Genomic DNA, 21829 nt, shown 5'->3' with positions numbered 1-21829 from the left:
ACCATGGAAGAATTACCGGTAATTACAGTGGTACCTCGGGTTAAGAATTTAATTCGTTATGGAGGTCCGTTCTTAACCCGAGACTGTTCTGTCTCTGAGGACGGTTTGGAAACTTCAACTGGTGCAGAATTTGGTGGCCAGGGTGTTGCAGGATCAAAATACAAATTTTGCTTTTTAATGATAGCTTTTTCTATGCTTGAGTTCCCTCAGGGGAAAAGGTGCAATTAAATATGTAAATATAAAAGATAATGAAACTATATAATAATGCCATCTGTAATGTCCTCTTCACAGGTAATTTTCCCTGTGATCTCCAAGCTCAACAACATTGACATCCTAAAAAAAATTCATGAGCTTTGGCTGCCCCCCCCAAAAAAAATCCTGGCTATATCCGTGCTTCACATAGTGAAAGACAGAGCATAGCCACACGTTTATTTTGTCACAACAAGAATAAAAGTAACTATGCTCACACTTTTGAATAATTCTAAAATCCATATTAGGACAGTCCCTTTGCTAGGCCTGTGTAAATGCCACGAAATAGTGCGAAAAATAAAAAAGGTAAAGGACGACTCTGGGGTGGCGGCGTTCATCTCGCTTTATTGGCCGAGGGAGCCGGCGTATAGCTTCCGGGTCATGTGGCCAGCATGACTAAGCCGCTTCTGGCGAACCAGAGCAGCGGATGGAAACGCTGTTTATCTTCCTGCCGGAGTGGTATCTACTTGCACTTTGACGTGCTTAAAAATAGTAGTCTTAAAATTATTGTTGCAATTCTAGTTCCATTTTTTACCATAAGGGGGAGTGCTTGCACAAATGTTCACCACGGAAGAATTAATTACTTGGTGAATGCTTTTCAGCCTTGTGGACCTTCATTGTGGGGTTCCGCAGGACTCAATCTTATGCCCACACCCTGATATCATCTTCTGAGACCCTCCTTTGTGTTCCTCCTCCACATGAAGTCCAGAGGGTGGCAACACGGTAAGGGGCCTTCTCTGCAGTGGCTCCCCGTCTGTGGAATGCTCTCCCCACAGAAGTTCACCTGGCACCTTCATTATACACCTTTAGGCACCCGGCAAAAGTGTTCCTTTTTAACCAGGCCTTTGGTTGATCAATTTACATAGTATGCCCTTTTAAAATGTGTTGCTGTTTTTGTTGGGGGGGGGGCTATTGGGTTGTTGCTTTTCTTTTTATTGTATACTGCATATTGTATACTGCCCAGGCTGCACAGAAAAAGTATTTTGGCTGCAGAAATTCATTCTGATTGTGTAAAGCAGAGGTTTTCAACCCTTTTGAATCCATGGCTCCCTTGACCAACTGCATTCTTTCTGCCTTACACCTGTGGGACTCTGGAGCCTAGTTATGTCACCCCTTGCCTGCAGAGCTGGCAGCCTCCCACCCACCCTTGTAGAGTTCCCCCAGCCTCCCCTCCCCTCTCCTTGGGAGTCCTCTGGGCAGCCGCTGCTGTTGCCCCTGGTTCTTGAGCTACCCCCCACCCAGCCCCAAAGAATGGTGCCTCCTCACACTGCCCACAGGGGCCTGGCAGATAATGCCCCCAGCCTTAGTGGACTAACGGAGAGTGGGCAAAGGTGAACATGAGGCCAGCACCTTACCTCAGGAGGCAGCAGTGGCAGCAGCAGGCACTGCCAAGACAGACTGGCTCCTCTTCAGCACCAGGCACTCAGCTCCCAGGCAGGCCTTGCACACAGCAAGCACATGAAAGGCCAGCACAGTGCCTGCCTGCCTGGTCTCCCACTTGTCTGTCCATTCCCAACAGCAAGGGTTGGAGGACTAGCTGGCTGGGCTCTCTTATCCACTTCCTTGCTTGCTCATCTCCTGGCAACCAGCATCCCCTGGCCAGCCCCGGAGCTTGTAGTCAGCGCTGCTGGAACAAACAGCTGTGCAAGCTGGGGGGGGGGGCAGAGATGCAAAAGGGCATCAGAGGAGGGAGGATGGGAAAGAGGGGCAGAGGCCAGTGTGGCTTGCGTCACCCATGACCATCCTTCAAGGGGTTCACAGCACACTGGTTGAAACCACTGGTGTAAATAAAATAAAATAACATAGAATTCTGCAGTGTCGAGTATTAGTGTGTGAAAACAGTCCAGATCCAATGATTCCCAGGCATGCATCTCCAGGTGGTGGAGCTGTCAGGTGCCATACTGGCGCCCAGGAATCTTCATTTGGTCGCAAGTGGTCAAAAGACAGGTGCAAAATGTACCTGGCGCCTGGCTAATTTCGAACACTGATTCCATTCCCTGCCCCTGTACACCCCTAACATTCTGTGGTCATAAAGTATGCTCAGTCCTCATTAGGCTGAATTTTTTGGGGTGGGGTTTGGGGGTGTAAAATGGTTGCCCCCTCACTGAAGTGTGTTTAGGATTTCTCACCCTTTTTCTTTTGTACTTTGCTTTTTTTTTTTTAAACATTTTTTATTGCTTTTTTAAAAGTACAGAAATACAGAAAAAAGAATAAAGAGTGGTTATAAGAAAGAGAGATATAAATAACAAATTTCCATATTCTTTTTCCATCTAACCTATAGGACTTCCCCACATCCTCCGAACCCTGCGTTCTCTGTCTTATAAAGCATCAGCAATTTGTTAACTTATTTCAAAACTTATTGTAACTTCCATTTTATCATGTTCCCTATTTTCAATTTTACTGTCGCTCAATTCTTATATGTTTTATATTAAACACAATAAAGTTATTTCATTACTTTACCTCTGAATTCTTGTGTCTTAATTTTCATTCCAATAACTTACATTTGCTGAAGCTAGAATTTCCTGAAAGGTGCATTTTTTTTTTTTAACATTCATACAACTTATAGTGTTTTTTCAAATAGTCCTTAAACTTTTCCCAATCCTCCTCAGTTGTTTCTTCTCCCGCGTCTCGGATTCTGCCAGTCATTTCAGCCAGTTCCATATAGTCCATCAACTGCGATTGCCATTCCTCCAGCGTGGGTAAATCTTGTGTCTTCCAGTATTTTGCAATCAGGATCCTTGCTGCTGTGGTAGCATACATAAAGAAGGTTCTGTCCTTCTTAAACACTCTCTGGTCCACCATGCCCAGAAGGAAGGCCTCTGGTTTTTTAGGTAAGGTAAATCTCAATACCTTTTTTAGTTCATTATGGATCATTTCCCAGAAGGCCTTCACTTTCGGGCAGGTCCACCAGAGATGAAAGAATGTCCCTTCCGCCTCTCCACATTTCCAACATTTGTTGTCAGACAGATGATATAGCTTGGCTAACTTGACTGGGGTCATGTACCACCGGTATACCATTTTCATAATATTTTCCTTCAAGGCAGTACATGCCGTGAATTTCAAACCGGTGTTCCATAACCTTTCCCAGTCTGCAAACATAATGTTATGCCCCACATCCTGAGCCCATTTTATCATAGCGGATTTGACTGTCTCATCCTGTGTATTCCACTTAAGCAGCAAGTTATACATTCTCGAAAGTAGTTTACTTTTTGGCTCTAACAATTCAGTCTCTAGTTTCGATTTTTCCACCTGGAATCCAACTTTTTTATCTATTTTAAATACCTCTTGAATTTGCGCATAGTGCAACCAATCTCGTACCTTAGTTTTCAATTTCTCCAAACTTAGCAACCTCCAATTGTCTCCAGTTTTTTCAATTATTTCCCAATATTTAGGCCAGTGGGCCTCCATGTTGGGTCTCTTACGTGCCTTGGCCTCCACCGGTGAGAGCCACCTCGGAGTTTTACTCTCCAATAAGTCTTTGTATTTTATCCAGACCCTCCAAATTGCTCTTCTGACAATATGGTTTTTAAACAATTTGTGCACTTTGGCCTTGTCATACCATAAATATGCATGCCACCCAAACGCATTGTCAAACCCTTCCAGATCCAGGACATCAGTGTTCTCCAATAAAATCCAATCTTTCAACCAGCAGAAGGCTGCAGATTCATAATATAACCTCAAGTCTGGCAGGGCAAATCCCCCTCTTTCTTTCGCATCAGTTAATATTTTAAACTTTATTCGGGGCTTTTTGCCCTGCCAAACAAACTTAGAAATATCCTTCTGCCACTTTCCAAAACATTCCTCCTTGTCCACGATCTGTAGGGCCTGAAACAAAAATAACATTTTCGGCAATACATTCATCTTTACAGCAGCTATTCGGCCTAACAAGGAAAGTTTCAGTCTTGACCATATATCCAAGTCTCTTTTGATTTCTGACCAGCATTTCTCATAATTATCTTTAAACAAATTCAAATTTTTGGAGGTCAAGTACACCCCTAGGTATTTTACTTTTTTAGCCACATTCAGCTCCGTTTCTTTGGAGAACTCATCTGTTTCTGTAGCTGTCAAATTTTTTGCTAAAACCTTGGTTTTTTGCTTGTTTAACTTAAACCCCGCCACCCGACCAAAATCAGAAATTAATTCTAACACTCTTTTAGTGCTGGAGACTGGTTCCTGAAGTGTTAATACCAAGTCATCTGCAAATGCTTTCAATTTATATTGTTTCACTCCGACCTCAATTCCCTGGACCAACCGGTCCTTTCTAATCATATTTAGCAACACCTCCAGGACTGAAATAAACAATAGGGGGGATAGAGGGCACCCCTGGCGTGTCCCTTTTTCAATTTTAAACTCCTCTGTCACCACATTGTTTACTATCAATTTAGCTTTTTGTTCTGTGTAGATTGCTTCTATACCATTTTCGAACCCCCGCCCCACTCCCATCTCTTCCAAGTTTTTCTTCATAAACATCCAAGAAATATTATCAAAGGCCTTCTCTGCATCAACAAAAATCAAAACCGCTCTGGTATTCAGATTTGTTTGTAGAAGCTCCAAAATGTCAATAATGTTTCTTGTGTTGTCAAACAAATGTCTACCAGGGAGAAAGCCAGCCTGGTCTTTGTGAATCACTTCATTTAGTACTTTTTTAAGTCTATTTGCCAAAATATCTGCAAAAATTTTATAATCCACATTTAGGAGTGAGATGGGGCGGTAGTTCTTAAGTTGGGTCTTATCAATCTCTGATTTAGGTACCAATGTGATGAAAGCTTCTTTCCACGTTTCCGGTGCCCTCCCTCCCTCCATTATCTGGTTGCAAACCTCCATCAAAGGTTGTATCAAATAGTCCTTTAAAACTTTATAATATTTGGAGGTTAAGCCGTCCGGGCCTGGGGACTTGCCAAGTTGAAGGTTTTGAATGGCACTTTCAATTTCTTGCTGTGTAATATTACAGTTCAGGTTTGTTCTCATTTCCAGGGGTATTTTTTGTAATCCATTAGTTTTTAGAAATTGATCCACCTCTGAGGCTTTTTGCGGCCCTTGTGTATAAAGTTCTTTGAAGTACCTCTGGAAACACTTTCTGATTTCCTCGGGTTTCTGAACCATTCTCCCTTCGATCTCTAGATTTGTAACCGTATTAAGCTTTTGTCTCTTTTTCAACTGCCAAGCTAGCAGTTTCCCACACTTATTCGCCGATTCGAAGGATCTTTGTTTCATTTGTTTAATTTTCCATTCCACCTCTTGATTTATCAGTTTTGAATATTGCGCCTGGAAGAATTTCACTTCTCTTAACACGTCCTTCGACTTAGGCCTAGATCTTAATTTTTTCTCACCTTCTCTTATTCTCTCCAATATCTTCTCCTTCTTTTCATTCCAGAGCCTTTTCTTAATCGTGTTTTGTTGTATTAGAAACCCTCTCATGACTGCCTTACTTGCGTCCCAGATTGTTCTTTTTTCCACAGTGGTATTCAAGTTTATCTCAAAATAGTCTTTTAGAGTTTTTTGGGCCTTCTTGACAATCTCCTGATCTCTTAGAATAGTGTCATTCATTTTCCATCTAAAGGATCCGGTTGTATTTAGTCTCAATTCCACTTTCAAAGCATTATGGTCGGAGCAGGTTTTTGGGCAGATTTCCACTTTTCTAGTCTTAGGTGCCAGTCCTCTAGTTGTCCAGATTTGGTCGATTCGTGTCCATGTCAGATGAGCTTCAGAAAAGAAAGTCCCTTCTTTCCCTAGAGGGTTCTTAACCCTCCAAATGTCTACTAAGTCCATATTGTCTGTCATTTCAAAAAAGGTTTTGGGTAGTCTGCCGTCTTTCGATATGTTAGCACTTTGTGACTTATCCATATGTACAGACACGACCCCATTCATATCACCCAGCATAATGATGTTGCTATAGTCCAAATAATCCAGCATAGTCTCATGCAGCTTCCTGAAGAATTCCGACTTTCCCTCATTTGGAGCATATATTCCTAATATCAAAATTTTTTCTCCTTGCGTCTGTATTTCAATCGCCAAAATTCGGCCATGTTCATCTTTGAATAAAAATTTCGGTGACAGGCTCTCCTTTGCGTAAATCACCACTCCTCTCTTCTTAACTTTGTCTGAAGAAATAAATTCTTGGCCTAGTCTTTTGTTAATTAACACTTTTCTATGGAGCCTTGTCACATGTGTTTCCTGTAGGCAGATAACGTCCAGTTGTTCCTTTTTCAAAATGTGAAAGACTTTCCTTCTTTTTTTCCGGGGAGTTTCCGCCATTTATATTCCAACTAAGAAGCTGTAGAGACATCCTGAATCAATTGACGGGTTCTACAATGGGGTATCTAAGCTTCCTCCCGATCCCGGTGGAGGTAATGCTGGTCCTGGTCCTGGTGGTATAACTCTTGGAGATGGTCCCGGTGGTGGTGGAGGCCAAGAAGCTGCGGCTCCTTTTTGCAGGTCCTCCTCGTGGTCGTGTAGGAACTTCTGCTGGTCTTCAGGTGATTTAATCTTTATTTTCCTTCCTTTGTAAGTAAATGAAAGTCCTTGTGGAAACTCCCACCTGTAAGGAATTCCGTTGTGTCTCAACAATTTGGTCAAATCTATATAGGTAGTCCTAAGTTCCAAGAGATATTTGGGTATATCTCTGTAAATTTCGGCCCTTTTACCTTCTACCTCCAAAGATTTCTTAAAATGTAGGCCTAGTATCTTATCCCTTTCTTCTCTTGATCTCAGAGCAACCAAACAGTCTCTGGGCTTATCTTTCTTTACTGATTTTCCCAGTCTAAAGGCTGTCACAATTTTAAAGTCCTTTTCTTCCTCAATTCCCCAGAATTTGGTGAACAAAAGTGTCAAAAATCCCTCTAGATTATTTTGTTCCAATTCCGGGATAGCCCTTATCCTGAGATTACTATCTTTACTTTTCAATTCGACCAATTCCAGGTAGGCTTGTTGTTCCCCTACCTGCCTTCTCAAAGGTCTTACCTCTCCTTTAATTTCATCCACCTTTAAGTTCGCCTGTTCTGCTTTTTGGTTGGCTTCCACAGCTAATTTAAAGTTTTCTGCCGTAGCTCCTTGCAATTTCTCAATTGCCTGAGTGTGCTGTGAAACCTGTTCAGTTAATTTGCCAATAGAGGATGTAGCTTGGTCAATCTTTGATGTTTGATTGTCCACTTTTTGGTTTAAGACTGCCAATTGTTCCAAAATTTGTTTTAAAACTGTTTCAGATCCTCCAGTTGCCATGTCTTCTGCAGCAGGCTGCACTAGTTCCACCTCCTGTGCTGTCAGCACAGTTGGGACAGATGATCTGCGGTGATGAGTTAAAGTTGTTTGCAAAAGTTGCCCAGATTTTTTCTCTTTTTCTTTATCTTTAGCTTTAGCTGCTCTTGTTCTCCCTGTGCCGCTCATTCCACACCTGCCTCTGTTCAAGGTCAGATGGTCTTTTGTCCCATGGGAAAGACAAGTCCCAAATATAAATAAAGAGAACCACAAAAAGTTTCAATAAAGCTCAGTTCCCATGCACCTATATTTCCACAGTCCTATAGGGGGAGTATTTCAAAGCTTCAAAAAAGAAAGGAACTATTTTCCGCCATTGAAGTTCCTCAATTCCCCATATTGAGTTTTGTAATTCCCAAACACAAAAGGAAGGTTTCCAGAACTTCTAATCTCTTAAAATCCAGCCATAAAGTATCGATACAGGTCCATGCAACAATGTTTAATGTTAGTATCTCAGTCTATGCAACAATTTCGATCTCTGCAACAATGTCGTCAGTTTGACAGCAGTTTGACAGTTCTTTTTCTATACACTGGCAGCCCGGTGACGGGGTTATCTCTTTCAGCCCCGTTTAGCCCAGAAATTGGAGGATAGTTCTAAAGAATAAAAGTCTATACAACCCACAGTTCTTTCCTTTTTATCTTCAAAATACAGAGTCTCTCAATGCACCCTTTCTTCCACTTTTACAATCCCTTTTTTAAATACTTCAGCTCGTTTCCGAGCCCTTGCTTTGATCTAATTAGCAGAGTCGGGAGGCGGACTTCCTGTTACTCGCCTCCCGCTTTTGGCCGAATTTCTTCAGTTTAGTTGAAAAATTTAGGACCCTTACTCACGGGTATGTTGCTCCAATTCCGATAATTTCAAGAAGAAAGGTCAGCGCTCATCAGCAGCAGCAGCGCGGCTTTGCTTCCACGAAAAGAGCGATGAACTCACAGCGCCGCTCCCCCTTTCACGTTCCGGAGCCTCTTACGAGGCTCCTTCCCCGCTTCTGGGGGGGCTCCAGGCGCCCGCCGAGTCCCACGGCCGCAGGCTCACTCTGCCTGCGGTTTTTCTTGATGGGTCTCTGCTTTGCCGCAGCGGACGACCCTTTTTCGCGGAGCCCCTCTTCACAGCGCAAAGAGGACCGCCATTGCTGTTTCGCGCCGCCTCCGGAAGTCTCGCAATCTCACAGGTAAACTAATCCAAAGCCATTAAGGGCTTTACATACTAGTAGTGACATCCAGTAGCACCTTAAAGACCAACTAAGTTAGTTCTTGGTATGAGCTTAAGCTCATACACTGTGTATCTGAAGAAGTGTGCATGCACACGAAAGCTCATACCAAGAACTAACTTAGTTGGTCTTTAAGGTGCTACTGGAAGGAATTTTTTTTTTTTCTGTGGTCATAAAGTATGCTCAGTCCTCATTAGGCTGAATTTTTTGGGGTGGGGTTTGGGGGTGTAAAATGGTTGCCCCCTCACTGAAGTGTGTTTAGGATTTCTCACCCTTTTTCTTTTGTACTTTGCAAACCTTGGTGTTTCCCTGAGTATACGGATACCTCTCTTGTTTCTCAGCTTCCAGGTTTAGGTTTTAATCCTGTTGGCACTCAGCAGATGCATTTGCTGTTAGAGGGAACAGTTATCCACAGTAGTGGGAATAAATGGGACCAGTGCTTTTTTTCTGGGGAGACACAGGGGTACACATGTCCCTAAACATTTTGTGAATCTTTTTACTTTTGTTCATTTGCTGTATTTATTTTCCCCAATTTGAACTATGCAGTGGATGCTTGGATTGCGAACGTGATCCGTGCAGGATGCACGTCCGCAACCCGCAGCATCCACAACCCGCAGTGGCGCATCTGTGCATGCACAGGTTGCGATTCAGCATGTCTGCGCATGCACAAAGCGTGATTTAGAGCTTCTGCGTATGCACGACCGCTGAAACCCCGAAGTAACCCGTTCTGATACTTCCAGGTTTTGGCGGTCTGCAACCTGAAAAAACATAACCTGAAGCGCCTGTAACCCAAGGTATGACTGTAAAATGGTGATTTTCTTGAGTCAAAATTAGAGTACAGTTGTACCTTGGGTTACATACGCTTCAGGTTACATGCACTTCAGGTTACAGACTCCGCTAGCACAGAAATAGTACCTTGGGTTAAGAACTTTGCTTCAGGATGAGAACAGAAATCATGCGGCAGCAGCGGGAGGCCCCATTAGCTAAAGTGGTGCTTCAGGTTAAGAACAGTTTCATGTTAAGGACAGACCTCCAGAATGAATTAAGTTCTTAACCCGAGGTACCACTGTATCCCTAAACATTTTTTAAAGAAAAAAAAACACTGAATGAGACTCTTCCGAAAGTTATTTACAGCTAAACCACATGGTTATGTTCTGCCTCCACTGTTCAAGGTAGTTTGCCTCTGAATGTCAGTTGCTGAGAGTGACAATTGGGAGAGTGGTGTTCTGCTCAGGTCCAGTTGGCAGGCATCTGGTGATGGCCACTGTGAGAACAGGATGCTGGACTAGATTGGCCATTGGCCAGATTCAAGAGGGCTCTTCTGAAGTTTGTATGCTGTTCTTTCCCATTTAAATTCCCCTCCCCCATTTTGTGCACAAACCTCCCCCTTTAAAGCATGGCTAGATGGTGTCAGATCCCTAGATGCTGCTGCTGTTGCAAAGTCGCTAGTCTTTTCCCAGGGGCTTTTGATCATGGTGAAATTATGTGCTTGTACTTGCGGGACTCTGCCAAAGTTGATAACTTAACCTTTATCGTTATTTTGCCAAACAGTCACTGTCAGCGCCTTAGAAGGAAAAGACTGCAAAGAACTGGTAAAAGTGATTGCCGAGAATGCAAAACTATCAGATGAACAGCTTGCTGTCCTCATCTCTGGAATGTATACTCTCCTGCGAGAGGCCTTGAGGCTGCCCACATCGTCTCTGAAGCAAGAAGTGAGTAGAAGGCATGCACATTCCTCAATAAAAACTATGTATGTGCTAAACTGTGAGACGAGCAAGATGGTAGCTCCAAAAAAAGGGATGGGGAACCTGTGACCCTCCAGATGTTTTAGCTCAGTCGTAAAGCAATTGCTTCGCATGTAGGAGGTCTCAAGTTCAATTACAGTGGTACCCCTGGTTGCGAACAGGATCCATTCCAGAGCCCCGTTCGCAACATGAGCAGAATGCAGCCCACGTCTGTGCGGGTCACGATTCGCCACTTCTGCGCGTGCCATTTTGCGCGTCTGCGCATGCGCGAGCAGTGAAACCTGGAAGTAACCGTTTCCAGTACTTCCGGGTCGCTGCAGGACGTATCCTGAAAGAACATGAAGCGGACGTAACCAGAGGTATGACTGTACTGCTATTTCCCAGGTTAAAGGTAAAGGGACCCCTGACCATTAGGCCCAGTCGTGCCGACTCTGGGGTTGCGGCGCTCATCTCGCTTTATTGGCCGAGGGAGCCAGCGTACAGCTTCCGGGTCATGTGGCCAGCATGTCTAAGCCGCTTCTGGTGAACGAGAGCAGTGCACGGAAACGGCGTTTACCTTCCCGCTGGAGTGGTACCTATTTATCTACTTGCACTTTGACATGCTTTCGAACTGCTAGGTGGGCAGGAGCAGGGACCCAGCAACGGGAGCTCACTCCATCGCGGGGAATCAAACCGCCGACCTTCTGATCGGCAAGTCCTAGGCTCTGTGGTTTAACTCACAGCGCCCCCCCCCCGTGTCCCATTTCCCAGGTTAGGGCAGGGAATTATTCTGCCTAAAATCCTAGAGAGTTGCTGCCCGTCAGTGTAGACAGTACTGAGCTAGCTCTGGCAGGGGACACGTACTCCTTTTTCTGGGCAGTTTGTCCACCCTGCTCTGACCTCTGGCTCCTAGACGCTGTCAGCATGCAACAGAGGCCACACCCCAGGAACGGTTTCAGCTGGTTGGGTGTGTGGTGTCAGCCACTCATGAAAGCTGCCTATCTTGGGTCACCCAGACTTGGCATACTCTCAGCCTGAGGTTTGGATGCATCAGTTGCCGGGGGGGGGGGCGGTTTCACTGTCTTCTAGATCCCTTTCCATTTTCCCAGACGTCTGAGGGGCACCCACCCTTGTTCTTGCAGAAACTCTCCTTGAACTCTCCTTGTCTTTTCATTTTGCAGCTTTTTAAAGAAGACCTACAGGAGCTCAGGTATGCCTGTTTTTGGTCAATCTGCCAGTTGCTTGTGTCAAACATAGTAGATAAGTGGTTGCTGAAAAGCAAGGGGTGGGAAACTTTTTCCCCAGCCCAAGAAGAACTAGACTTCTGGGGGGAGGGGGACTGCATCCCTGTGGTGGGTGATACCAGGTGCAAAAGTGGTTGGAGCAACAGGTGTGATTCGTACCTTTTGTACGGTAAACTGAATTTTTGTCCTCTCTTTCTCCATGTGGCACACACAAATACTTCCACCTTCCTCTCTCCCACCAGGAAAACAAGAAGCGTTATCACAGTTAAGAAATACTTTCCAGCTAGGAATGCATACCTGAGAGTGGGGCATCGCAGGGACAGTGACCTGGAATGACTCCTGGGGGGGCAGATGGAGAGGTTTGGAGGGCCACATTATACCTGCAGGCTTGAAGCTCCTCACCCCTGCCATGGAGCCCCTTCATGTGTTACTTGGATGAATCAAGGCTCCACACATTGATGGGAGCAGTGGTTGGGGGACACCCTGTTGGCCCTGCCTCCAGCATCCTTGAGGCATGGGCTTCAAGGCATTTTGGAACCGCAGTCAGCTCATGGGAACCTAAACTACGGATGCCCATTCTCAACACATGGATATCGTGAGCGGGGCTAGTCAGGTGTGTGCGATGTCAACAGGCAGCACCTACATTTCAGAGCACATGGAGGGGGCATAAAACCTTTCTGCTCCACTGCCCTCTGCAAAGAGAGAATAGCGAGGGCTTGGAAATGGGGCAGGTTTTCTTAAAATTACACAAACAGTTGATCACTCAGCGTTAGCGGGAGCTAAGGAAGACATATCGTTAGGCCACAGTTAGACGTACACACACACAGAAAGAGGGAGAGAGCAGCACACACAGGAAGTGATTCTGGCAGTCGAAGAACTTTACAGATTTCAGGTTTCAGTTGTAGGCTGCCAGGCTTACTCCAACCAGCTGAAACACAAAGCGCAATGGTCAAGAATAGGACCTGGGAGAGCAGGGTTCGAATCCCCACTCAGCCATGAAGCTCCCTGGGTGACCTTCAGCCAGTCACCATCTCTTCGCCTAACCCACCTCACAGGGTTGTTGTGAGGAATAAATGGGTGGGGGGAGGAGAACCATATGCACCACCTTTGAGACCCCTGGAAGATAAAGGCAGTATGTAAAGGTAAAGGGACCCCTGACCATTAGGTCCAGTCATGGCCAACTCTGGGGTTGCACCGCTCATCTCGCTTTACAGGCCAAGGGAGCCGGCGTCCAGCTTCCGGGTCATGTGGCCAGCATGACCAAGCAGCTTCTGGCAAACCAGAGCAGTGCCCAGAAACGCCGTTTACCTTCCTGCCTGAGTGGTACCTATTTATCTACTTGCACTTTGACGTGCTTTCAAACTGCTAAGTTGGCAGGAGCAGGGACCGAGCAACAGGAGCTCACCCCATCGTGGGGATTCGAACCGCCGACCTTCTGACTGGCAAGTCCTAGGCCACCCGCGTCCCTAAAGGCAGTATATAAAATACAATAAATAAATAAAACTTTAAGCGTGGGCCCCATTTACGATGTAAACTTAAATCACTATGATATCATTTTAAACAAGCATACTGGTAACTGTAGTTTGCTATAAGGGCACAGAGGGTCAGGAGACACCCCCCCAAACACACACACATTCCCCTCACATAGCCACAATTCCCAGAGTTCTTTAATAATCTCTTATCCCAGGGAAGTCTCTAAAGTTTAGCTGTGCGAGGGAAATACAGTTCCCACAATGCTTTGGGTAAAGCCATGCCTGGTTAAATTGGTATCGTAACGCTTTGGCTGTATAGTGTAGAAGTGGGCTTGGTCTCTGCTTCATCTCAGTTTTCAGGCAGGCTAATTCAGTAGCCTGTTAATATTACAAATCAGCTGATGAAATATGTCTGGCAGCTTCTTCTCCCCACCCCCAACTATCACAAAAGAGATTATTGGTGCTTAGGAGGGAAGCATTGCCCTGTTGTCCCACTCAGATGGAATTTTGCATGTAATAGTTTACTAATGAGCTCATTGGAAGCCAGGAGAATCACCCTGATGTTGTATAACATGTCCTTTTTTTTTTTTTTGATGTGGTGCTGAGTGCATGTTATATAGAAGAGATGGGCCTCTATCAGTTCTCCTAAATTATATCTTTCTCGCACGCATGTAATTACCCACTAATACCTTCCCTCACACAGACACACAAACTTTTTATTGTTGTTGTTAATAGCAAGACAGTTGGTATTTCTGAATGAGACGCCCTGTCCTACTTTTAAAACATTTCCTTCTGTTTTCAAAGGACGGTGATATAACAAGCAGAATCCGCCTGTATTGTCTGGGTGTGATCGCTTGTTCTAATTAGCAAGCAAAATATGCCATTTGTTACGTGGACTTAGTCAAAATCTCTGCCGGGTGGTGTAGAGCAGAGGCTTTGCATAAGCACTAAAGTGCTGCGGAGGCTGCATTTGAAACATCCTGTCATTGGACATAGCAAGAGAGAGAAAATGAGAGAGAACTCAAGACCAGCTCGCAAAGGTTTGGCTGGGGTTTAAAAATGCATCAGTGCTGTTGCAATGATGCTGTATCATATCCACCATGGCTTTCCCCCAAATAATCCTGGATACTGTAGTTTGTTAAGGGTGCTGAATGTTGTTCAGAGACACACCCACCCCTTAACCTGCCTAGGGCTACAATACTCAGAGTTCCTTGGCAAGAGGGATTGATTGTTAAACCACTCTGGAAGTTGTAGCTCTGTGTGCGGGATAGGGGTTTCCTAAATGCCAGTTCCCAGGATTCTTTGGGGAAAACTAAGGTAAAGGGACCCCTGACCATTAGGTCCAGTCGTGACCGACTCTGGGGTTGCGGCGCTCATCTCGCTTTATTGGCCGAGGGAGCCGGCGTACAGCTTCCAGGTCATGTGGCCAGTATGACTAAGCCGCTTCTGGCGAACCAGAGCAGCGCACGGAAACGCTGTTTACCTTCCCGCCGGAGCAGTACCTATTTATCTACTTGCACTTTGACGTGCTTTCGAACTGCTAGGTTGGCAGGAGCAGGGACCAAGCAACAGGAGCTCACCCCATTGCGGGGATTCGAACCGTCGACCTTCTGATTGGCAAGTCCTAGGCTCTGTGGTTTAACCCACAGCGCCACCCGTGTTGGGGGAAACTATGGCTGTTTAAATTGGTATGATACCACTTTAAACGTATAGTGGAGACTGAGCCACAGACTCTTCTTCCTGCCTCCATCACCAGCTACGTTGGTGAACTGTTGGCTCCCCAATCCTTTCTTCTTCTTCTTTTTAAATAAATATTTATTAAAATTTTTGATACAAATGCACAAATAATAAACAACATTACTTATATCTAAACGTGATTTCATCACTTCTTTGGACTCCCTCACGTCTCCCGCTCCCACTTACATCGTTAAAAAGTTTTTCCAAGCAAATTATCAACTTGTTTACAATCTTATATCCACTCATTTAAATACAATCTAGCAATTCTCCAAAAGGTTTTTGTTTTCTTTAATCTCACTTATCATCAAATTCAAATCTAATTTAGTGGTGGCCGATTATTTATAATCTAGCATCCTTCTTAACATTCAACCAAATTACAATGTTTTTGTAAATACGTCTTAAATTTCTTCCAGTCTTCCTCGATCCTCTCTTCTCCCAGGTCTCGGATTCTGCCAGTCATCTCAGCCAGTTGCATATAGTCCATCAGCTGCATCTGCCACTCTTCCAGTGTGGGTAGATCTTGCGTTTTCCAGTTCTTAGCGATGAGTATCCTTGCTGCCGTTGTTGCATACAGAAAAAATGTTCGGTCCTTCTTTAACACCTTCTGGCCGACAATACCCAGAAGGAAGGCCTCTGGTTTCTTAGTGAAGGTATACTTAAATACCTTTTTCAACTCATTATATATCATTTCCCAGAAGGCCTTCACTTTAGGGCAAGTCCACCAGAGATGAAAGAATGTTCCTTCATTTTCCTTACATTTCCAACATTTATTATCAGACGAATGGTATATTTTGGCAAGTTTAACTGGGGTCATGTACCACCTATATATCATTTTCATTACATTTTCCTTCAGAGCATTACATGCGGTGAAGTTCAGCCCAGTGGTCCACAACCTTTCCCAGTCCTCAAACATAATGTTATGCCCAATGTCCTGTGCCCACTTTATCATAGCCAATTTAACCATTTCGTCTTGTGTATTCCATTTTAACAGCAAGTTATACATTCTAGATAGTACCTTAGTCTTTGGTTCTAACAATTCTGTTTCCAACTTCGATTTCTCCACCTGGAACCCTAACTTTCTGTCATTTTTATAAACTTCTTTAATCTGAGCGTAATGTAACCAGTCTCGCACTTTATCCTTCATTTTCTCCAAACTCTGCTATTTCCAATCTTCTCCATCTTTTTCTAGTATTTCCCAATATTTTGGCCATTTGGCCTCCATATTGGGTCTTTTTCGGGCCTTAGCTTCCAGAGGCGAAAGCCACCTCGGAGTCTTATTTTCCAATAAGTCTTTGTATTTTGTCCAGACATTAAATACTGCTTTCCTGACAATATGGTTCTTAAAGGCCTTATTGATCTTAACCTTGTCATACCATAAGTATGCATGCCAACCAAAAGCATTGTTAAAACCTTCCAGATCCAGAACGTCAGTGTCCTCGAGAAGTAGCCAATCTTTTAGCCAGCAGAAAGCTGCGGCCTCGTAGTACAGCTTTAGGTCTGGCAGGGCAAAGCCCCCTCTTTCTTTCGCATCAGTTAATATCTTAAACTTAATTCTGGGCTTTTTGCCCTGCCAGACAAACTTAGAGATGTCTCTCTGCCACTTCCGGAAGCACTCCGTCTTGTCCACAATCTGTAGTGTTTGAAACAAAAACAACATTTTTGGCAATACATTCATCTTAATAGCAGCAATTCGGCCTAACAAAGAAAGTTTCAATTTTGTCCAACTGTCTAAGTCTCTCTTAATTTCGGACCAGCATTTTTCATAGTTATCCTTAAAAAGACTCAGATTTTTTGCTGTTATGTTTACCCCAAAATCTTGAATCAGTTGTAATACTCTTTTCGTACTAGATTCTGGCTCCTGCAGGGTCAAAACTAGGTCATCTGCAAAAGCTTTAAGTTTATATTGTTTCGCTCCGACCTGAATCCCTTGCACCAACCGGTCCCCTCTGATCATATTCAAGAGCACCTCCAGAACCGAAATGAATAACAAAGGGGAAATCGGGCAGCCTTGTCGTGTTCCTTTTTCAATTTTAAACTCTTCTGTAACCACATTGTTAACTATCAATTTAGCCTTTTGTTCTGAATATATTGCTTCAATCCCATTTTCAAAACCCCGTCCCACTCCCATTTCTTTTAAATTTCCCTTCATAAATTTCCAAGAGATATTATCAAAGGCCTTCTCCGCATCTATGAAAATTAACACTGCTTTTATGTTTATGTCTGTTTGCAAAAGTTCCAAGATGTCAATAATGTTTCTTGTATTAGCAAACATGTGTCTACCTGGGAGAAAGCCTGCCTGGTCTTTATGGATTACTTCATTTAGAACTTTTTAAAATCTTCTTGCCAAAACGTCTGCAAATATTTTGTAATCCACATTTAAAAGGGAGATGGGACGATAGTTCTTGAGTTGTGTCTTTTCCGATTCCGATTTGGGTATCAATGTGATGAAAGCTTCCTTCCACGATTCCGGCGCCCTCTTCCCCTCTATAATTTCGTTGCTGACCTCCATCAGTGGTTGTATCAAATAGTCTTTTAATGTCTTGTAATACTTGGAGGTCAACCCGTCTGGTCCTGGAGATTTGCCCAATTGCATGTTCTGAATGGCTTGTTCAATCTCTTGTCGTGTTATTTTACTATTCAGGAGTGATCTATTTTCTTGTGAGAGTTTTTTAAGTCCATTTTTTCCCAAAAATTGTTTAATCTCTACCTCATCCTGCGGCCCTTGAGTATATAATTTTTTGAAATATTTCTGAAAACATTTTCTAATCTCCACGGGGTTCTGAATGTTTCTTCCTTCAATTTCCAAATTTGTAACTGTATTTAATTTTTGTCTCTTCTTCAACTGCCACGCTAGCAGTTTCCCACATTTGTTTGCCGATTCAAAGGTTTTTTGTTTCATTAGTTTAATCTTCCACTCTATTTCCTGATTTATCAGTTTAGAATATTGTGCTTGATGAAGTTTGATTTCTCTCAGAATCGGCTGTGACTTCGGATTTAATCTTAACTTCTTCTCTAATTCTTTGATTTTCTCCAAAATCTTATCTTTCCTCTCGTTTTGTGTCCTTTTCTTTACAGCATTCTGTTGTATCAAGAACCCCCTCATCACGGCTTTGCTTGCGTCCCAAATAGTTCTTTTTTCCACCGTAGTGTTCATATTTATCTCAAAGTAGTCCTTCAAAGTTTTTTGGGCTTTCTTAATGATCTCCTGATCTCTAAACAAATTGTCATTCATCTTCCATCTAAAGGAACCGGTTGGTAATAGTGTCATATCCATTTTCAGTGCATTATGGTCGGAGCAGGTCTTTGGGCAGATTTCCACCTTTCTGACCTTGGGTGCCAGACCTCTAGTTATCCATATTTGGTCGATTCTTGTCCAAGTCAGCTGGGCTGCAGAGAAAAATGTTCCTTCTCTTCCCAAGGGGTTTCTCACTCTCCAGATATCAATCCAATCCATATTGTCTGTCATTTCAAAAAAGGTCTTTGGTAGTCTTCCGTCTTTTGTGACGTTTTGGCTTTGTGACTTATCCATGTTAGTTGATACGACCTCATTCATGTCTCCCATCATAATGATGTTGTTATAGTCCAGATAATCCAGCATAATCTCATGCAACTTCTTATAAAATTCCGATTTACCTTCATTTGGAGCATAAATTCCTAATATCAGGATTTTCTCTCCTTGATGTTGTATTTCGATTGCCAAAATTCTTCCATGTTCATCTTTAAATAGAAATTTGGGTGAAAGGCTCTCTTTTGCATATATCACCACACCTCTCTTCTTTACTGTGTCCGAAGATATGAATTCCTGGCCGAGCCTTTTATTTATTAATACTTTTCTGTGGAGCCTAGTCACATGTGTTTCTTGTAAACAAATAATGTCCAATTGTTCCTTTTTTAATATGTGAAAAATTTTCCTCCTTTTTTCCGGAATGTTACAGCCATTTATATTCCAGCTTAAAAGTTGCAGAGACATCCTGAATAAATCTGGTTATTTTCCTTGGGGTGGTACTTTGTTCTTCGGGTCTTTAGGGTCCAATGGTGCAGGTACCCCTGGTGGTTCAGGCCCCGCGGGTAGTTCAAGTCCTTTATGAAGGTCCTCTCCGTATGCAGTCAGAAACTTATCTCTATCTTCCAATGTTCTAATTTTGATCTTCTTCCCTCTGAAAGTGAAAGATAATCCTTGGGGAAAGTCCCACCTGAAGATGATTGAGTTGCTCCTCAACAATTTTACTAGTTCCAAATAGCCAGATCTAAGGTCCAACAGTTGTTTAGGGATGTCCCTGTAAATTTCAATTCTTTTGTCCGAAATGTCCAGTGACTTTCCGTAATGCAGGCCCAAAATCTTGTCCCTTTCCTCCTTTGATCTCAACGTTATCAAACAGTCTCTGGGCTTCTCTTTTTTTATAAGTCTTCCAAGCCTGAAAGCTGATACAATTTTAAAATCTTTTTCCTCTAGGTTCCAAAACTTGGAAAATTCTTTAGTCAGAAACTCAGCTAGGTTGCCTTCTTCCACTTCTGGTATCGACCTTATCCTTAAATTGGTCTCCCTGTTCCGAAGTTCTATCATAGAAAGATAGGTCTGATGTTCACCTACTTGTTTACTGAGTGGTTTTACCTCTTTTTCTAACTCTCCCAGTCTTTGGCTGGTATCCTCAGCCAATTTCTGATTTTCACCTGCAGCCTCCTTCAGTTCTCCAATTGCTTGAGCATTCTGTGCAACTTGTCCAGTTAATCTATTTAAACATTCTGTATTTTGATCAATTTTGGCTGTTTGCTGATCAACTTTTCTATCCAAAGACTCCAATTTATCAAGAATTCTCTCTAAAATGGAGCCAGTTGCTCCTGAGGCCATATCTTCCAATTGTAATTCCTCAGTTTCTCCCTCCCCTGCCCGTGGCAGAGAAGCAGCTTCTTCCTCAGAAGGCAAAGTAGGCACAGATGATCTGCGTGCCTGTGAGGCTGCGGTTAAGGTTGTTAGAGTTGTTTGTCTGGTTTTTGGTCCCTTTCTTTTTGCGCCACTCATTCCAAAGTTATCTAAAAGTCAAGGTCAAGCTGAGTTGTTCCCATGAGAAAGCAACGGCCCAGATGGTAACAGTCAAACGGGAGGCCGGGAAAAGGAAAGTAAAACAATGTCACTGCTGTGAGTCCCAAATCCTCTAGGGGGAGCTTAAAATGTCTTTAGGGAAGAGATCAATTCCAATAAAATAAAATCTAATTCAATATCCAGGAACCCTCACTAAGATAGATTTTGGCAGAGTTAGTATTTAAAAAGCCACAATGTTTCAGACAGTGCTTACTGGAATTCAGAAAGGTGCTTCAAAATAGCAAGTCCAGACTCCCTCAGATTATTTCAAAGTTTCAGTTCAAAGTATCCAAATCTGCAGGCTGAGTGCTCAGCTACTCAGGCAGTTCCAGCACCTGGGTTTCTTGCTTAAATTGTAATCCAAATAGAAGAAAGGTATCACAATCCCATAGAAGTCATAAAATCAAATACTTAGAGTCCTTAATCTGCTTAAAATTAATTTCAGTGGGTGCCCAGATCAGTTAAATTGAAAGTTCGCTCTTTGCCTCCACTTCTCCAGCTCTTTACTTTGAAGTTCAGTGTCAGTGGAAGACGGACTTCCTGTTTTTCGTCACTCCGCTTTCGGCCAAATTCAATATTCTTAAATCTTAAAGTTTTGTATAGTCCTTGTTACTCACGGGTTGTTGTTTTCCGAATCAGAAGTTTCAAGGAAGAAAGGTCAGCGCTCACCGGCAGCAGCAACGCGGCTTCGCTCCGCTGATTGCGTGATGACCCACAGCGCCGCTACCCCCTCCGCGATCCGGAGCCCCTTACGGGGTCCCTTCAACGTTTCGGGGGCCGCTCCTGGCGCCCGCCGTGTCCCGAGGCCACAGGCTTCTGCCGCCTGTGGTTTTTCAAAGTGGGTCTCCGCTTCGCCGCAGCGGACGACCCGTTCTCAGCGGAGCTTCCCTCTCCCAGTTAGAAGAGGGCAGCCATTGCCGTTCGCGCCGCCTCCGGAAGTCCCGGCTCCCCAATCCTTTCACCTCTCACCTCCTCTCCTACCCTGACGTTCTGGGTGAGGTTTTCACTCAGCTAGGGAAACTTCCCTGTTCCATTTACTCATCTTTTAAAAAAAATCTATACCCCACTTTTCACCACCTGGGGCCCAAACCAACTTACAAAATACAATATACAGAATTCAAAACAGAAATTGAACATTAGAGAATTAAAACATCGGAGAAGCATTTGTGATAACAAAATCAGCTGTCCAAGACCCTTAGGCTGAAATACACACCTGTGACCAAAATCTCTCTTTAAAAACTTGATTCTGTATAGTTTGACCACAAGGTTGTTGTGCTGGCTTTCCTTATGGGGGACTTCCTAAAACGCAATTCCACATCCAGTAAGCTACTATCTTTTCTTCCTTTAATAACTGGGAGGAGGACATACTTCATAGTGGGGTTCGTGTGCCGTTTGCCTCAATTTGCTCTTTTATTTTAAGGATTCCAGAAGATTTCATTGTGGACTTCGGCACTGTAGTCTTTGGAAACAGGTAAGTTTGAAATTTTCAGTCTTTCCCTTTCCCTTTCTTGAGATTTGCATCATTCCCTAACCTATATTTCTCTCCACAAGGTCTTATTCTTTCATTTAATATATTTCTGAACAAGCCATTTATCAGAAAGTTTATTGGTTCCCCCTAATTAAGGAGGGGGAATTAGGGGGTTACCACAGAGAATGCCCTCTCTTGTGGGTGGTGGATGTACCAAGAGGATCCCCTTAATATCCCAGACACTGATACTGGCCCATGTTCCTTAGTCATGGCAGTATACCTTACTCTTTAGATTATTCACTGAAGTCATACTCCAGTTCCCCCAGTTCATTGCCTCTGGAGCAATGTTGGTGAACTCTGGCCCTGGGGCCAAATGTGGTCCTCCCAACCTCTCTG

At 43.6% G+C, this 21829-nt stretch overlaps 1 protein-coding gene across 1 annotated transcript in view; it reads left to right on the top strand.

The window, feature by feature from the left end:
- Positions 1–21829, top strand: part of COMMD5 (COMM domain containing 5) — a 47075-nt gene that overhangs the window by 13675 nt on the left and 11571 nt on the right. The window contains exons 2-4 of the mRNA XM_083723120.1: positions 10260–10420; positions 11614–11642; positions 21386–21436. Coding sequence (XP_083579246.1) covers positions 10260–10420; positions 11614–11642; positions 21386–21436 — 241 coding nt within the window. The remainder of the gene's footprint in view (positions 1–10259; positions 10421–11613; positions 11643–21385; positions 21437–21829) is intronic.

The sequence above is a fragment of the Podarcis gaigeae genome (genome assembly GCF_964106915.1).
Source record: "Podarcis gaigeae genome assembly, chromosome: Z".
In the NCBI taxonomy this organism is placed as follows: domain Eukaryota; kingdom Metazoa; phylum Chordata; class Lepidosauria; order Squamata; family Lacertidae; genus Podarcis; species Podarcis gaigeae.
Note: the sequence above shows the minus strand (reverse complement) of the source record. Positions and strands in the feature narration are given on the sequence as shown.